At 42.5% G+C, this 18,931-nt stretch overlaps 1 protein-coding gene across 1 annotated transcript in view; it reads left to right on the top strand.

Annotated features, from left to right (window-relative positions):
- The first annotated feature begins 1,384 nt into the window (after window positions 1–1,384).
- LOC134496712 (vomeronasal type-2 receptor 26-like) overlaps window positions 1,385–18,931 on the top strand; it is a 31,913-nt gene continuing 14,366 nt past the window's right edge. The window contains exons 1-6 of the mRNA XM_063302420.1: window positions 1,385–1,728; window positions 2,121–2,347; window positions 13,495–13,666; window positions 13,806–13,943; window positions 15,635–15,923; window positions 16,790–17,635. Coding sequence (XP_063158490.1) covers window positions 1,385–1,728; window positions 2,121–2,347; window positions 13,495–13,666; window positions 13,806–13,943; window positions 15,635–15,923; window positions 16,790–17,635 — 2,016 coding nt within the window. The remainder of the gene's footprint in view (window positions 1,729–2,120; window positions 2,348–13,494; window positions 13,667–13,805; window positions 13,944–15,634; window positions 15,924–16,789; window positions 17,636–18,931) is intronic.

Here is an 18,931-nt window from a genome sequence, read left to right on the forward strand (position 1 = left end):
TATTAGAGACCAGTTCATTGTCTCAGTGTGTTTCCTGGTTGTTAGGACAGATGATGATGTTGTTGAGAAAAATCAACTCCTTAATATTAGCATCCTTGATTTCCTGAGTATTAATCTATTATGATTTTTCAGCTTTTTTTTTTCAAAATATCTGATTGAATGCTAACATTTTTCTTCTTATTTCACTTGTTGGGCAGACCCTACCTCTTTCGGTGTGTACTGAGAGCTGCCTCCCTGGTTACTTCAGGAGAAAGCAGGAGGGACAATCTGTTTGCTGCTATGATTGTCTTCCATGTCCCAAAAGGAAAATTTCAAGCCAGAAGGGTAAGAAGTATCATGATCAGGTTTACTTGATTATTGATCTATTTAAACTTTAGTATATCTCTTTCTATATACTAAAATATATATTGATGTAGTTTACAGAATAATTCAAGCAATTAATAGATTTCATCAAAAGATAATACTTGATGGCTCAAAATATTATTAAATAAAAACAACATAAATAAAGCAAACCAACCCCATACAACACCACATATTCCAAGCACAGAGATGCAACATCACGTAGACTCCCTCTGCTATTAAATTAGCTAGCTCACTTCTACCTAGTCCAAAAAATGGTTGAAGAGATCTTATAAAAGGAACAAAATCAAACAGAAAGGAATGCCAAAAAAATCAATTATATTTATTTTTAGAGATATTATTTTCAGTGATACTGTCTAGAGAATCATAAAGCAAATTGTACCCCATAAAATATGACACAAAAATAGAACAAAATAAATAAGTAGACAAAACAAGGCACACAGTAATAACGTGGAAAAAAGGGTCACTTAAGAAAAAAATGCCATTCTAACCTCTGATTACTAAGTAATAACTGCAACAGTAAGAAGTGAGTGTCATGGTCCCTGTTTCAATGTTATTTTAAACATTGTTACTGCTTCCCATGCCATGGTGTTGATACGTGTTATTGTCTGGGAGGGTGCTGCTTTGATCCTGTGTACCAGCCTGTACTTCTTGCACTCGTTACAATGGAATGTGTGTTTGGGTTATTAGACTCTTTCAAGGATTTTTCCCGCAGACTGGCAAGATCCATTAGGAGCACCTGTGTGATGACCTCAGAGGAAGGGGTTGGTTTGGAGGGGATAATAGTTTGAATTTGCCGACGCTTTGGTTATTCTCAGCTCGTGTCTGCTTTGGAGCTGCCGAGTTTTCCTCTGCTTGTGATCTGCACTCTATTCTTTAATAAATCAGAATTCCTTGAAATCATCCTTGTGTGTCTGATTATGTTTTAGATTAGGCAATTGTTACATAAAGCTGAGAAACATACTGAACTCAGTGCCGTTAGCTCCTACTGAGGTTTTGCACTTGTGAGGGAAAATAGCTAACAATGGCTGAGAGCAGAGTTGGAACCGATGGAGTGGAGGAGCCCACCAGTTCACTTCCAGAGCTGAAGGTTGACAATGGGAAACCAGATGCCTCTGGTGACTTATCCATGTCCAAGGACCATCTCACCAAGGGGTTGGATGTGGATTCCAAGTCTACAGAGTCGGAATTGGAAGTTAGCACAGTGGTTAAATGGCCACAACTGGATGATTCTCTGAGTGAGTTAATCATGCTGGACAAGGTGGAACCGCAGCCAGGGATGTCGGGGATGTCTTGGAAGTACCGATTTCCTTTCACACCCGACAAGGAGTCCACCACCATCTCACCTGACACATGCCCCAAGGGCTGGTGAGGAGAGGATTCTCCCACCCCTGAATGGTTGCGTGTGATGGAGGCGAAGATGGTGTCAATAGAGCACCTGCTAAAAAACTTGTCCATGTCTTTAGATGGCCAAGGGAGGCGCAAGGAGAAATTCTATCCACAGCCCTCCCCCATTCTCCACTCAATGTCAGTGGGTGACAGGAGATGGAGGGAATTCCAGGGGAAATCACCAACACCGTGACCGAAGGCAATGGTAACCTGGGGGGACAGTCTGCAGACATTGGCAGGACCTAGCCCTGGGAGAGCAGGAGTGACTTTCCTGTTAAGTTCGATGGGGACCCATCAAATCTATCCTTTCTGACCAATGCCAAGAGCTACATGTGTGAGTTTGGGGCATGCTTTCCCTTGGATGAATCCAGGATTTCTGCCATTGCCACCAAGCTGAAGGGTCACACCGCTGATTGGTATGTCCATCTCCTTGATGCTGACTCCCCTGTGCTAGACACTATCGACGACTTTCTATGGGCTTTAAGAATGCATTTTGAGGACCCGTTGGCTATGGCAAGGGCCAAGAAGGCACTGAGAACCCTTACCCAGGGCCAGATGTCCATGGCTGAATATGCGTTGGAGTTCAAGGCATCAGCCGGTAAGATTAGCGACTAGTCAGAGTCCACCCTGATTGAGTACTTCAAGGAGGGACTCAACCGAGACGTCCTCTGTTTTGCATTGTGTCAAGATGACCATGACATGCTCTATGGGTGGATCTGCTTAGCTGGCAAAGCTGAGGATGCCAAATTTACATTCCTCCAGACCCGCAAACCCGAGCGAGCTTCCTTGCCTGCAAAAACCTCATGCAGTGACCCTACAGTGGGCAAGCACAGTGCCAAGCAATGGGAGGAGGAGCCTGAATGCTGCTATGCCCGGGGCCAGTGCCTCCATTGTGGGAAAGAGGGACACCATGCCACTGATTGCCCGAAGACAGGAGGTGACAGAAAAGGTGGGAAACCTCCCAGCAAATCACCACTTGTTCCTTGAAAGTCAACAGCTGCCAAAGGAGCAATCGAGATGGAGGACTTCATCTACTTCTCAGGTGAAGCTGAAGGTGACCCCAAAGAGCCGGTGGAAAACGCCACCCATCTGCTTTGAAGATCGCCGGCAGGCAGGTGGAGGATGATGGGTGCAACAATTCCATGGTGATTGATTACTGCCCTACCTTGATGTTGAAAATGAAGCTGGTCTCTGATACGAGGGCCGTAGAGGTTTGGGCTTTGGTAGACTCTGGGTGTTCTAGGTGTTTAATGCATCCTAAGCTCGTGTCTGCTTTGGAGCTGCCGAGTTTTCCTCTGCAACTACCTTTGGTGTTCAATCAATTAGATAGCTCGGAAGCAGGGGCGGGGGAGGCGACCCACTTTACTGGGAATGTCACAATGCACATGGGCACCCATCCTGAAACTTTAAAGTTTGTGACTGCCCCGGCTGGTAGCCCCACAGTGATTCTTGGTATGCCCTGGTTAGCCCTCCACAATCTGTACATCAATTGGGTATTTAGGACTTTGACTTTCTCCAATGGGTTTTACAGCCCCACGGTGGCCATTGCCAGCAGGAGTGGGGGGTGCAAGTTTGGCGTTGGGCAGGCACATCTTGGTAGTCCTGTGCTGGAAGGACTGCCTATGCAATACAAGGACTTTGCTGATGTTTTGGGGGAAATGGAAGCGGACCAATTACGTCCCCATCGGAACACTGACTGTGCCATTGAACTAATACCAAACACTCAGCTGCCTAAACCTAAGATATACCCAATGACTCAGAAGGAACTTGACACACTACAAGACTTCATTGATAAAAACCTTGCACATGGGTTCATTGAGCCTGCCAATTCCCCTGTTAGGGCACCAATACTCTTCTGTAAAAAAAAAAAAAGATGGGGCCAGGGATGAAAGGAGAAATGCCTTTAATTGTCCGCTGGGGTCCTTCTAATATAAGGTTCTCCCATTTGGACTGGCTGGAGCCCCTGCTGTGTTTATGTAATTGATTAATGAAGTGTTACATGATCATCTGTTTAATGGTGTACTGGTTTACTTGGATGATGTATTGATCTACACTGAAACTGAGGAGGAACATGAACGTCTCCTCAAACAGGTGTTGAGAAAACTCAGAGAGACGAAACTTTACGCCAAACTATCTAAGGGTGAATTCCACAAGACTCAGCTTGACTACCTGGGATATAGGTTGTCTGTGAAGGGCTGTCATGTTCACTGTTTCAATGTAGTTCATACATTGTAACAATTCACATGCCATGGTGCTGACGCATGTTTCTGTTTGGAAAGGAGCTGCTGTGAAACCTTGTACCAAGCTCTGTATTTGAAATCAGTACAATGGAATGTGTTTGGGTTATATTATCTGCTCAAGGTCTTTTCCCGCAGACCATCAGAAACCGTTAGGAGCACCTGGGATTGTGAACTTGAGAAGATTCTACGGGGGGAGAGATTTCATTTTCACTGAGGGTTTTTAGTTTGAATTTGGCACACTTTCATCATTCTCAGCTTTCTCTGTGATCCTGCACACTATTCTTTAATAAATTAGATATCTTTGAATTCCTGCTCATGAGTCTGATAGTGTTTTAGAATAGGCAACCATTACATAAAGCTGAGAATCACCAAAGTTGTACCGTTAGCTCCTACCAAGATTAGTTTCTTGCGAGGGAATATAGTTAACGATGGCTGAGCCCAAGCTCATGACTGGGGGACTTGAGGAGATGGCTAGCTTGATGCCCAAGTTGACAGTCAAGAGCGGAGAACTGAGCCTCACCCCTTCAGACTCCCAGGAGGCATTGAGTTCCAATTCTGATGGGGAGGAATCTGAGGATGGGGAACAGCCAGAGCAACCGGCACCCAGTGAATCGCTCGCAGAGTTGATCACCTTGGATGAAGTAGGGGAACCCCAGCCAGAGACGCCGGGGGTGTCCTGGAAGTATTGGTTCCTGCTAACCCCAGACAAGGAATCTACTACAGTGTCAACAGAGAGAAAGCCGAACACGCAAGGGAGGGAGGACTCTCAAACCCCTGAGAGACTAAGAGTGATGGAAGCCAAAATAGAATCAATAGAGTACATGCTAAAAAACCTGTCTCTGTCACTGGAGGGTCAGGGGAGGTGTAGAGGAGATCCCCGCTTCCCACAACCATCCCCCAACCTCCCATCCAGACCGCCGGCATAGCAGGGCCAGAGATGGCTCTGGGATGAATCTCCACCCCGCAGGGCTCGATCACCAGTGTCCCCACCCCAAAGAGGGAAGGCTACTGTAACCTGGGGCCCAACCACTCAAGTGGCTGCTGATTCCACTCCAACTGGAGTGGGGGTGAGAGACTTTTCTGTCAAATTTGATGGGGATCCAACAAAGTTATCTTTCTTTTTAACTAATGCTAAGAGTTATATGAGACAGTTTGGGGCATACTTCCCTTCTGAAGAGGCTAAAATAACTGCCATTGCCACCAAGTTGAAGGACTGAGCGGCTGACTGGTATGTTCAATTAAGTGATGCTGACTCCCCTCCACTTGATTATTTTGATGATTTCATGAGGGCATTAAAGCTGCATTTTGAAGGTCCTCTGGCCAAGGCAAGAGCTAAGAAGGCACTGAAGGATCTTACCCAGGGCCAAATGTCCATAGCTGATTACACCCTAGAGTTTAAGGCTCTAGCTGCGAAAATCCCTGACTGATGTCAGTCAACCCTAATAGAATGGTTTAAAGAGGGACTCAACTGGGACATCCTACGGTGGACATTGTGTAGAGACAACCCAGAGTAATTGTACGACTGGATCTGCTGGCCAGAAAGGCTTAGCATGTTCAAAATACCTTTATGCAAACAAGAAAATATGAAAAACCTCCCACTACCATAAGGGGACCCTGAAGTGCTGTGACTTCTGCCCAGCCAAGCTATAGAGCCTGGGATGAGGAGAGGCGGCGCACTATGCAAGGGGTCAGTGTCTTTGATGCAGAAAAAAGGGCCATTGGGCAGCTTATTGCCCAAAAGCCAAGGCTGGAGATCGAAATGGGAAGCCGCTGGCCAAATCGCCCCCCCCCCCCCCCCGCAGCAGATGACAGTGGCCAAAGGGACAGCTGATGCTGAAGAAGTACTATACTTCTTGGGGGAGGCTGAAGACAACTACAAGGGGCCGGCGGGAAATGCCAGCCACCTGTCATGAAGGGCACCACTGGGCAGGTGGATGAGGAAGGGCGTGAAGATGCTCTGGTGAGTGCTGACTGCCCCACTTTAGTAGTAAATGTGAAATTGGGTCCCCGCACAAAAACTACAGAGGTATGGGCGTTAGTTGACTCTGGGTGTTCCAGGTGTTTAATTAACCCTGATCTGGTTGCTGCTTTAGAACTTCCTAGTTTCCCCCTCCAGCAATCTCTGTTCTTCACACAGTTGGATGGTTCAATGGCGGGGTGGTGGTGGCAACCCATTTCACTGGAACTGTGGCAGTGCAAATGGGCAGTGACCATGAGACTTTGACATTCGTTGTAGCACCTGTTGGAAATCCCTTGGTAATCCTGGGGATCCCATGGTTGACCTATCAAAGCCCATATATAAACTGGGAGTGCAGAACTGTGACTTTTACAGATGGATTTTACCAAGCTCCTACAGCAGAGATCATTGCACATGCAGGGGTTGGAAGGGCAGCGATCGCCACACTGCGCCCTGACTGACCCCAATTAGAAGGCTTACCTGCTCAATACCAAGAATTTGCTGACGTGTTTGGGGAGATAGAAGTAGTTACCCTCCCCCCCCCCACCGGAAAACTGACTGTGCAATAGAGTTAGGCCCTAATGCTCAATTGCCCGAGCCAAAAATTTATCCAATGACTCAGAAGGAGCTTGAGGCATTATGGGACTTCATTGACAATAATCTGTCAAGGGGATTTATTGAACCTGCTAATTCCCCAGTTGGGGCCCCTGTGTTATTCCAGGAAAAGAAAGATGGCATGCTTTGACTCTGTACAGACTATTGAGGGTTAAATTCCATCTCTGTTGTGAACAAGTACCCTCTCCCTCTCATGAAGGACATGTTAGCTCATTTGTCAATGCGCAAGATTTTCTCCAAGCTCGATCTTCATGGAGCCTATTTCCGCATTCGCATAAGAGCTGGGGATGAGTGGAAAACTGCTTTTAATTGCCCACTAGGATCGTTTTAGTACAAAGTTCTCCCTTTTGGGTTAGCAGGGGCACCCGGAGTCTTCATGCAGTTGATTAATGAAGTTTTACATGATCATTTGTTTAAAGGGGTTCTGGTTTACTTAGATGATGTTCTCATTTACACTGAAACTGAGGAGGAACACGGACACCTCCTCAAACAGGTGTTACGCAACCTTAGAGATGCCAAATTCTATGCCAAACTTTCCAAATGTGAGTTTCACAAAACCCAGCTTGATTATCTGTGCTATCAAGTGTCTGACAAGGGTATAGAAATGGACCCTGCAAAAATTCAGGTGATTCTAAGTTGGGAACATCTCCGCATCTGGATAAAATTACAAAGTTTCCTAGGGTTCAGTAACTTTTATTGCCAGTTTATCCAGAGGTTTGCTGAGATTGCCTTGCCCCTCACTGACTTACTCTGTACCAAGGGCTTGGGGGAGACACACAAAGTAAAAAACCCTGGGGCTGTGCTGAATTGGATGCCTGAATGCCAGGTAGCATTTGAAAAGTTGAAAACCCTTTTCACTGCTGAGCCTATTCTACAGCACCCTGATCCTGAATGCCCCTTTGTGGTCTAAGTTGATGTTTCTGACTCTATTGGGGCTATTTTGTTACAGAGGGATTCTGAAAATCACTTAAAACCTGCACTTATCTCTCCAGGAAATTTTCTGAAACTGAACACCATTGGCATGTTTGGGAAAAAGAGGCGTTTGCTGTAAAAGCCGGTTTGGAAACCTGGCATCACCTCCTTGAAGGCGCTAAATGCCCTTTCAAGGTTTGGACCGATCACAGGAATTTAGAAGCCCTCCATACCCACTGGCATCTCAGCCCTAAACAAATTTGCTGGGCTCAGTTTTTCAGTTGCTTTAATTTCCAATTGAAGTTTATCCCAGGAAAGAAAAATTTTCTGGCCAATGCTTTGTCATGTTTACCTCGGGACCTTGACCCAGTGGCAGATGTGGTTGGAACTGTTCTCACTGAACCACAACTGGGCTTGGTTGCTGTCACTTGGAGCCAGACCCATGCACAGGCAACCCCACCCCCAGCACAGCCTGGGAGGCGAAAAGTGCAAGTTCCTTGTCAATTACAGAAGGACTTTCTCCAGGCACTGAAATCTGACACTTGGTTGCTAGCTAATAGAGACAATGTTTGTTTTGAAAACGGTCTGGCATGGGTGGAACATTGCTTTATGTGCCTGAAATGTTGAGGGCTGCTGTTTTGCAGCATTCCCATGATGATAAACTTGCTGGACACTTTGGTTTTGTTAAAACCTCGCATTTGATTCACCACCAATTTTGGTGGCCAACACTGAGATGTGACGTAAAAGACTATGTTGCTTCCTGTCATGTTTGTGCCATGTTAAAACATAAAGGAGGGAAACCACAGGGGCTTTTAAAGCCAGTGGCCAGTCCTTCCTGTCCTTGGGATGAGCTTTCTATGGATTTTATTGTGGATCTTCCTCCCAGTCAGAAGAAAACTGTAATTTGGGTTGTAAAATATATTTTTTTTTCTCCAAGCAAGCACATTTCATTCCATGTGCATCCATCCCATCAGCCGCACAATTGGCACACCTATTTCTCCTCCATATCTACCGCCTCCACGGTAGCCCCTTCTGTTTGGTCAGTGACTATAGGACACAGTTTACTTCCCAGTTTTGAAAATCATTTTTTTAAAATTGATTGGCGCCAAACAAGCACTATCCACATAGTCCCATCCTCAGACTGACAGTTCTACTGAGATTTTAAACTCCACTCTTGAACAGTTTCTAAGAGCATACATTAACTACCATCAGGACAATTGGATGGACTTATTGCCTTTTGCTGAAGTTGCTTACAACAATGTTGTGCATCAAAGTACCGGACAAACCCCTTTTTGCATGGTTCCTGGTCACGACTTTGTTCCCATCCCTGAATTGCCACAGCCCCCTTCCCAAACATGTTCTACATCTGAATGGTCTATTAAACTGTCTGATTCCTGGCCAGTCATTTAACAAGCTTTAGATGACACCCAGGCTGCTTACAAGTCTCACTCTTTACAACACACCTTCAAAGTTGGGGATCAAGTGTATCTATCTACTAAATTTATCAAATCACCTCAACCCTCTAAAAAACTTGCTCCCAAATTCATTGGTCCTTTTCCTATTGTTGGCCTTTTCAATCCAGTTACTGTTAAATTGGAACTACCTCACAATTTGAAACACTTGCACCCTGTTTTCCATTGCAGCCTGCTTAAGCCTGTGCACCACTCACCATGTTGGCACCCTCAACCTCCTCCTCCTGCTCCAATTATGATGGCCAACAACACTTTGAAGTCAAGGACATTGTTGATTCTCGCAAGCTTCGAGGCACCCTTCAGTATCTGGTCCGATGGAAACACTTTCCTCATCCTGAATAGGTGTCTGCCCACAATGTTAATGCTCCTGATTTAGTTTGCTGTTTCTACCTTGCTTACCCTTTGAAGCCTGCTGCTTAATGTATTCTTTATTTTTTTTGGGGGGGGCAGTATGTCATGTTCACTGTTTCAATGTACAGTATAGATCGTAATGTTTCACATGCCATGGTGCTGATGCGCATTTCTGTTTGGGAGGGAGCTGCTGTGAAACCTTGTACCAAGCTCTGTATTTGTGTTCATTACAATGGAACGTGTTTGGGTTATGTTCTCTGTTCAAGGACTTTTCCCACAGACCATCAGAAACCGTTAGGAGCACCTGGAATTGTGAACTCAAGAAGATTCTATGGGGGGAGGGATTTCATTTGTACTGAGGGTTTTTAGTTTGAATTTGGCACACTTTCATCATTCTCAGCTTTCTCTGTGATCCTGCACACTATTCTTTAATAAATCAGATATCTTTGAATTCCTGCTCATTAGTCTGATAGCATTTTAGAATAGGCAACCATTACAAGGGCATACAGATGGACCCTGCCCTCCCCTGATTGTTCAGCGGGAGACTGGGCTCAAAAGATTTCACACTCCTGTCACGTTATCCAGCAGGGTTTGGCTGATGCCCAAGCCGCTTACGAACTGCACACTGATAAGCACTGCTCTTCCCCGCTGGATTTTCACATTGGTGATAAAGTGTACTTGTCCACTAAGTGCATTAAGTCTACCCAGCCTTCAAAGAAGCTTGCACCTAAGTTCATTGGTCCTTTTCCTATTGTCGATATTGTCAATCCTGTTACTGTCAAACTTCAATTGCCTCAAAATTTAAAGCATATTCACCCTGTTTTCCATTGCAGACTTTTGAAGCCTGTACACAAATATCCCCGCTGGGACACCCCCCCCCCCACTCCGATCATGATTGATGGTCACCAGCACTTTGAATTGAAAGACATGATTGATTCCTGCAAGCTTAGTGGCTCCCACCAATATCTTGTTTGCTGGGAACATTTTGCCCATCCTGAATGGGTTTTTGCTTGTCACGTAAATGCCCCTGATTTAAAGAGACACTTTCTCTCCACTTATCCTCTAAAGCCTTCTGGTTGACTTTGTTTCCTGTTCCTGTTTTGTTTTCCTTAGTCTATGCCTTGTATTCTGCTTCTTTTTTGGGGGGGGGGAGGGAGTATGTCATGGTCCCTGTTTCAATGTTATTTAAACATCATAACTGTTTCCCATGCCATGGTGTTGATACGTGTTATTGTCTGGGAGGGTACTGCTTTAATCCTGTGTACCAGCCTCTACTTCTTGCACTCATTATGATGGAATGTGTGTTTGGGTTATTAGACTCTTTCAAGGACTTTTCCTGCAGACTGGCAAGATCCGTTAGGAGCACCTGTATGATGACCTCAGAGGGAGGGGTTGGTTTGGAGGGGATAATAGTTTGAATTTGCCCGTGTGTTGGTTATTCTCAGCTTTGCTCGTGATCTGCACTCTAATATTTAATAAATCAGAATTCCTTGAAATCATCCTTGTGAGTCTGATTATGTTTTAGACTAGACAATTGTTACAGTGGATGGATAGTAGTAGCCTAGGATACCAAAGTACATAAAAATACAATGACCACAGAAAACAACCATTTTATATATATATATATATATATATATATATATATATATATATATATACATGCATGCATGCATGCATGCTTACAGAACACTTCCTTCCTTCCTTCCTTCCTTCCTTCCTTCCTTCCTTCCTTCCTTCCTTCCTTCCTTCCTTCTCTTCACCACTTACTCTTCTTACAAGTCAAATTCCTTTCCTTTCCCTTCCCCCCCCCTTTTTTTTTCTTTTGGTCAGGAGGTTCGCCCTTGAGTCACTGTTGACTCCTGGTGACTGCCTGGCTACTCTATAATGTATAGGAATTTACTTTTAATCCAAGTGCCTCCTCATCTACTGCAGCTTACTTTCTTCTAATATGAAAAAAGAACAGGAATTTGAGATTCAGGAGCTTAATGAACAATACACAGTACAAGACAGTTTGAGAGTAAAGATCTCAAAACAGCTTCAAACATGGACTCTCACGAGAAAACTTCAATATGTATAACTCTTGTGTCCATGCTTCCTCCTCCTCCTCCTCCTCTCAGCAACATATATGAAATTTATGTGGATAGTAGCTTCAAAGTTCATTTTCACTGCAACAGATCCTTGAAATATTTCCCTGCATCTATTTTCAGGCAAAGATGATAGGTAGAAAGGATTAAAGAGAGACCCAGCAACCAATTTGTCAGGCAGGCAGGTAGGCAGCATGGTGTAGCTCATTTGGAAGATATGACACCCAGGATTTCCAAAACTGAGGTGCTGAAACTAGGAGTTCATCTTCCATCCTCAGATGGGTTACTTTCTCAGCTGCCAGCTTGGAATGTGATTGTTATTCTTGGCAACCATCTCCTCATGTGGGTTGCCTGGTTGCACAGTGACAAATGCCCAGTGACAACTTTCACAGCAACTTACTTGTCCAAGGCTTGGGCCTATTAATCTTTTAATAATTAAGAGGGTTTCTCTTCTCAGGGGATGTCAACCCCTAATAATGTGACTGGAAGGAATGTCACTGCTGCTGAAAGACGGGCAGGCTTTGGTAGATGCAGGCCATTGAGATTTCTAGTGCCATCCATAGAGATTTGAGAGATTCCACCAGCTAGATCAGGCTGAAACACAGTCAGGCAGGTAAAGGCAGCAGAGGCCAGTAATGGCACACTCATAGGCAGAAGGTTGGCACTAAAGAAGAAAGTGCTAATCTGGCTGAGAGATTACATCAGGTAAAGCAGTTGGGCCTGCTGGGGAGAGAGAAGCAGTAGAGGCCATCAATGGGACTACTATAAATTGGAGGCTGGCAAGGTGGGAGAAAACGCCAGTCAATCCATTAGGTGATCATTTGGTATATTGGAAGTAGAGGTTGAGGCAGAGCAGAAGACATGGCCAGAACTCCCTGGCTCCAAGAAAGATCACTGAGGAACTGAGCCTCCTCCCCAGGCTTCGGCAACCGAGGGCAAGAGGAAGAAGCAAGGAGGGCCACATTCATCATCAGCAGTTAGCTTGAGCCTTACTACAGGGAGGGCAAGTGGATATGGAGACAAGAGCTGATTCTGGAGGTGTAGGTGGTGGGCAGCAGCTCTTCCCCCAAGGGCTTCCTGCTTTCTTCCATGCTGCTTCTTTCCTGCAGTTCTTCTTTGAGACACACAAATCAGGTGTGCTGAAGATATGGAAAAGGAGTATAAAATAGCCTGCGGCTTTTGGGTTTCAAGGCAGGGATCTCCCTTGCTGTGATTATTTCCACACTTCGAGTGGTGAGATAGGAGGGGCAGAAAAGTCTTTCAGATGGAGGCACCAAAGTCAGAGTACTAACTGGGAGACAAGACACATTCCTTCATGCTTTGTTCAACAGCATAGCTGACATCCTACAGTGACACCCCCCCACCCCAAATGTATTCCACTCTCAAAAATGGATGACTTGTCAAACACACCTTCACACACAAGGGGGACATCAGTGTTGACCCTCCACATGCATGGCCTTTCCTCTGAAACGGTCCTGACACCATATTGAGTGGACAGTCGCCTTTGGAGATTCTAGCTTCTTACTCACCATGTACATGTCCTTGCAGATGAAACCACATTTACCAGCACCCCCATTCCTTGAAAAGTTTTTTTTTTTATTTTATTGCTTTCTTCCACATTCTATAGATTTCTTTCATACTGGCTCCTTCAAAATTGACAATCCTTTGTTGTTCTATTAACCTGCTAGCAGAGATGTGTATGTCCAGGTAAGAAAACAGATTCCTCACATACCACAGAGGAATTGAAATCTAAAGATAGTTCTTCTCACCATCAATAATTATCAAAAATACTGTGATTAATTCTGCCTGTCGTTAAGCCTCTCTGGCATACTTATACCCAATAAGGACGAGACCTTAGGAAGAATATAAATCTTTCCTGGTTTTCCTCATGTATAGCTCAAGTCTTAGATCAGATGTAGTCCCGTAAAGATTATTCCTGACAATTTGTACTCAAGATTTCAGAATAATTCTGACTACTGTGAAGTTGAGATGGTACTGCAGATCATGCTAGGATAGTTTTGGAGAATCTAAACTTTCATCAGATAAACTCCGCTACAGAGGTGAATTTGTCACAATGACCTTGATTGTTTTACTCCTGCTTTTGTCTCACATAGTTTGGAAATGTGACATGAGAAACTGCATTATTGGTGACCCTCTCCCTATTCCTCACAACTATTTCCAACCTGGTGACCTCATCATTGGTGGCATTACCTCTCTTATGTTCATGGCTACAGAAATAGATAGCTTCTCTGAAGATCCCCATCTTTCTTTTATTGATGAAGCTGTGTAAGTATCCCCAGCCCCACTGCATGGAGTACAGGATTCCAGATTATATTTGGGATAAACTGACACATAGCAACATTAGTAATAGTGACAAAAGTAGTTTCCTGTTAAACTACTTCATCTCTGATAAATTTCTTTGTAGTTCTGAATGGAATAAGAATTTAATTTACTTCAGTTTACTAGTTGAAGATGAAGAGATCCTGACAGTATGTCACAAAAATGCTACTGTTGAAACAACATGTTTCAGCATGATAAAAAAGAAAAAGCATCTCAATGCATTGTATGTTTGTAGAGGAATATTTCTAGGATGTACTGAATTTTTATTATATTTTTGAGGTTGTAAGTATGTTTTTCTTTTTACAATGCTTCTTTTACTTAAAACATTGATTTATTTTTCCTTAATATATGCATTAATGCATTCTTCTATGACTAAGTTAGCTCATTAATAAAATACAGTACTGTTACCATGTTATGATTGTTCAGATTAGAAGGTCATCTCTAAATCTTTGTTAAAATTGAAGAGCATTTTAACCAATTGAGTTACTTGTATTTATAGTTCAAATCCTTTACAAGTTAAATAATATGTCACAGTTGGTTCATTCCCACAAGCATAAGATGTGAGGTTATATCAATTCAATAAATAAATAATAAATCACCGTATAGTTAGACTGATAACTGGAAAATAGAGGGAGAAAAAGTAGAGGCAGTGGAAGACTTTGTATTTCTAGGTGCAAAGATTACTGCAGATCCTGACTAGAGTCAGGAAATCAGAAGACATTTAATTCTTGGGAGGAGAGCAATGAGAAATCTTGATAAAATAGTTAAGAGCAGAGACATCACAATGAAAACAAAGGTCCGCATAGTTAAAGCAATGGTATTCCCAGTAGTAACATATGGCTGTGAGAGCTGGACCATAAGGAAGGCTCAGCGAAGGAAGATCGATGCTTTTGAACTGTGGTGTTGGAGGAAAATTCTGAGAGTGCCTTGGACTGCAAGAAGATCAAACCAGTCCATACACCGGGAAATAAAGCCAGACTGCTCACTTGAGGGAATGATATTAAAGGCAAAACTGAAATACTTTGGCCACATAATGAGAACTCAGGTCACCCTGGAGAAGATGCTGATGCTGGGGAAAGTGGAAGGCAAAAAGAAGAGGGGCTGACCAAGGGCAAGATGGATAGATGATATTCTAGAGGTGACGGACTCATCCCTGGGGGAGTAGGGGTTGTTGACAACCGACAGGAAGCTCTGGTGTGGGCTGGTCCATGAAGTCACAATGAGTCCGAAGCAACTGAAAAAATAAAAAGCAACAAAACAGTTGTATAAACAAAAGCTAATGTTTGCTTTTCTTCAGATATTGATTAATCAAACAGTAATGCCATTCTTTATGTAATGGGTTTTACTTTGTTTCCTCCCTTTTGGGAGAGGAAACCTTACAAACCAGGGTGAAACCAACTTTCAATCTGTTGCCATCAAAATACTGAAACAGGAGGAATAACATGGCCCAATCAATTCATCCCCAGTTGAAACACTGATCCACCTTCAGCTGTCACAATCTCTGCAATCACAGAATCCTTTGCAAGATAGTGAGAAAATGACCTAAGCAAATAAGAAATGGACAATGCAGCCATCCAGGTTTGCTGTCTGATGTTCATGCAGACAGGCATATAATTTGTATTCCTTCAGATTCAGTTCATGGTAGGCTTTCAATTTCATTTAGTTTATTTATTACAGCTAACAATTAAGAAAAAAATAAAAAAAATCAAGAACACAGGAAAAAATAATGGACTATTCTACTGAGAATTAATTCTGGGTCACTCCATAATAACATGAATCGACTGATATATATTGAAATAGTATGACACATGGAATGTTGTTTTAAAAAACATGCCTTAATGGATCATACATTTGTTGAAATGTTTTGTGATAGGTACAGGATGCTCCTTTTAACATTTACAATTGTTATTGCAGAGTCCAGACAAAGTTTTATCAGCATATTTTGGCTTTGATATTTGCTGTGAAGGAGGTCAATGAAAACCCTCAGATCTTGCCCAATGTCACCTTGGGCTTCAAGATCTTTGACAACTATGACAGAAGAAGGACTTATCATGCCACAATGGACCTTTTTTCACCTCCAAAGAGAATGACCCCCAATTATAAATGTGGCATCCAGAACAACCTGGTGTCAGTCATTGGCGCTCTTTATTCTGAAACCTCCATTGACATGGCAGATATCTTGAGAATCCACAAACTTCCACAGGTAGGATGTGTGGTCAGCCATAAGATCTTATAAAGTCATCCAGGTTTTTCTGAAGTTTTTACATCTGTGTGAGTGGGAAACCTGCTAGTGTGTGCTTGAGAGATACTTAGTTTACAAAAATTAACAAAGCATATAACGGAAGCCAAAGTATTAAAGCTTGTGGCAATGTGGATAATGTGAATTTGGTTTTACTGACTGATTGTAAAGCTCTTACAAAAGGATCATAATGTTAAGAAGAGTGCACATATGAAATTACAAAAAAAAGGGCAGTTACTTAGTAGACAGATATTCTATGGGAAACCAAAATTATTTTGAACTGGTACAATGTACAATGTATTGAATTAACAAGAGACAATTATAAATCACCTTCAAAACAACCTGATTTTCAAATAAGATGTGTAAAGTCATTTTCTGGCACAGTAAGCTTTTGCATGTAAGGGTTTTTATTTTCCTTTCTCCATGTTAGGTGATATCAAGAACTGTACTTCAAGATGATTTTCAATTGAAGGCAAGTTAAATTTTAATCAATCAATAAAAACAGACCTGTATTTCTAGAAACTCCCAGAAAACATTATTCTGAGAATGCCAATGCACCCAATTTGAAATGCAAGCATGTCACTGAAATGAAGTATTATCAATAGCATAGCATGAAAGTATGAGAAATCTCTCCTTTGATGAATAGGGGGGAAAAAAAAACATTTTTACATTTATAAGGTTGTTCAAGTAAGTTCTGACACAAACTGAATTTTGCTAGGTGCTTGAGGATGTCCTCTCAGATTAGAGTTTTGGTGCAACTGCTAGTACAGCAAATATTTCCTCATTTCTTTCCCTTCTCTAAGCTCCTACTGATTTTCTTATTCCTGTAGTTTATATACGGGTCATGTCCAGAGATGCAGGATCAAAGTGAATCCTTTTCCTTCTACCAGATGGTCCCAGATGAACATGTTCAGTACCAAGGACTTCTTCAGCTGCTTGTGCACTTCATGTGGACCTGGGTTGGGATCCTTGTGAGGAAAGATGATGATGGGAGATTTGCAAGGATGGCATCTTCAACTTTTCCTCTTCATGGCATTTGCATTGCCTTTTTAAAAATAATCAAACCATTTTACATTAATAGTTTATTTAAGGATCTGGAGTGGCTAGTAGAAACATTTTTTCTCTCTATGAACAGCAAAGCTAATGCAGTAATTGTCTATGAAAAAACTCTTCTACATCTGAGGTTGTTGTTGTATCTTCCTCGAATGGAACTAGTGTCTATGGAGCCTAAAGGTAAGGTGTGGATCATGGCCTCCCAAATGGATCTTGCATCAGTGTTTTACCAAAGGAGCTGGGATATTCAAGACATCCACGGTTCCCTGTCCTTTTCAGCTTACAGCAATGAAGTCCCAGGATTTCAGCAATTTGTTCAGGCAAGGGACCATTTCTTATCAAAAGAAGATGGATTTATCAAAGATGTGTGGGTACATGCATTCGACTGTACATTTCCCAGTCCCTTGGTGAATGAGAAAGATAGTGGCATCTGCACTATGAGGGAGAAACTGGAGAACCTTCCTGGGGCTTTTTTTGAAATGAGCATGACTGGCCATAGTTACAATATCTACAATGCAGTGTACATTGTAGCTCATGCTTTACATGCCATGCACATGGAACAAAAACACAATGGAATGCCACATGCAGGGAAATTGCATATTCAGGAGCAACAGCCTTGGCAGGTACCGGACATTTATGCCTTTTTCTCTCTCTACATACAAACCTACATGCATACACAATCTACTCTTTTAAGATAAATCACAATAATCAAAATAAATGAAGGGATGGGACATGACAAAAAGGAGGTAGATAGGTAAAACTAGTTTTCACCAACTATACCATTTCATAACTTTCTATCCTGCAAACCATCCTAGTTTCCACCCATGCCCATGCACTGCTTCATGAATTGCTTCATGAAAGGTTGTTGTTGTTCAACTCTCCATAGGGCTCTCTTTTTAAGGATCTCATCAACTCACTCCATGAATTTCTCAATCTTCCCCTTCTTCTCATTTCATTCACTCTTCCTTAATAAATATGTTCCATCATTCAATTCTCTTTTATTCTCAATCTGTCAGATTATCTCGATTTTCCTTTTTGGTCCTGGTATTTAATCCATGTTCAGTCAGCACCCTTCATTCTTGACTCTGTCTCATCTTTCAGTATGCACACCCAACAATACTTTCAATGGAACAAGTAAGGATGCTCTTATAGACAGACATTTTTATTTTTTGAGTAAATATTCAGAGTACATATCATGTACTAGTTTCCTAGAACATTTTAATATTTTTTTTCTTTTTTTAATCTAAGTCTCATATTTGGTACACACTTTACTAAATTCATCTATCTGGTATAAGTATTCACAATTTCTACATGACTTGAAATTGTTCACGCCATTTCCCCAAACAAAACTACCTTGGCCTATGTGACCCTAATTTTCATATTTTCTTTGCATCTTACAATATTTTCTGAAAAATAATTTTGCATCTCAGCCAACAACACAACGTTGTGTCATATGTCATATGTTCACAAAATGTCAATACACATTTTATTGATATATGATCAGATCAAAGGTAAGGTAATTTGTTTGGCTGTACTGATATGGCAGGAAGTGACTGACTTGTAAAATTCCTGAATTGATTGGATTTGTAAAATCCTGTAATGCTTGCTACGAAGTGGAAAAAGGAAGAACAAACAGAAGATAGATTGATAGCCTTTGTCTGTCATGGGAACTCCAATCCAGACAGTGGAAGTTGACATTGTGGGGTCTATCTAGCCCAAGTCACCTTCTGGGAGAGAAGATACACTTACTCTTTTGGACTATGCCACTAGCTGTCCTGAGGAAATAAACCATAATTCCCGGTGGTATAAAGCCGCTAAGTCAGGATTTAAACAATCTTTCTGTGAAGATAGGTTCACAGATTGAGATCCTGACAGATTCAGCAACTACTTTCTACTCAGGAGGGATGGATAAATTATGG

This window comes from Candoia aspera, chromosome 4 (genome assembly GCF_035149785.1).
Source record: "Candoia aspera isolate rCanAsp1 chromosome 4, rCanAsp1.hap2, whole genome shotgun sequence".
Taxonomy (NCBI): domain Eukaryota; kingdom Metazoa; phylum Chordata; class Lepidosauria; order Squamata; family Boidae; genus Candoia; species Candoia aspera.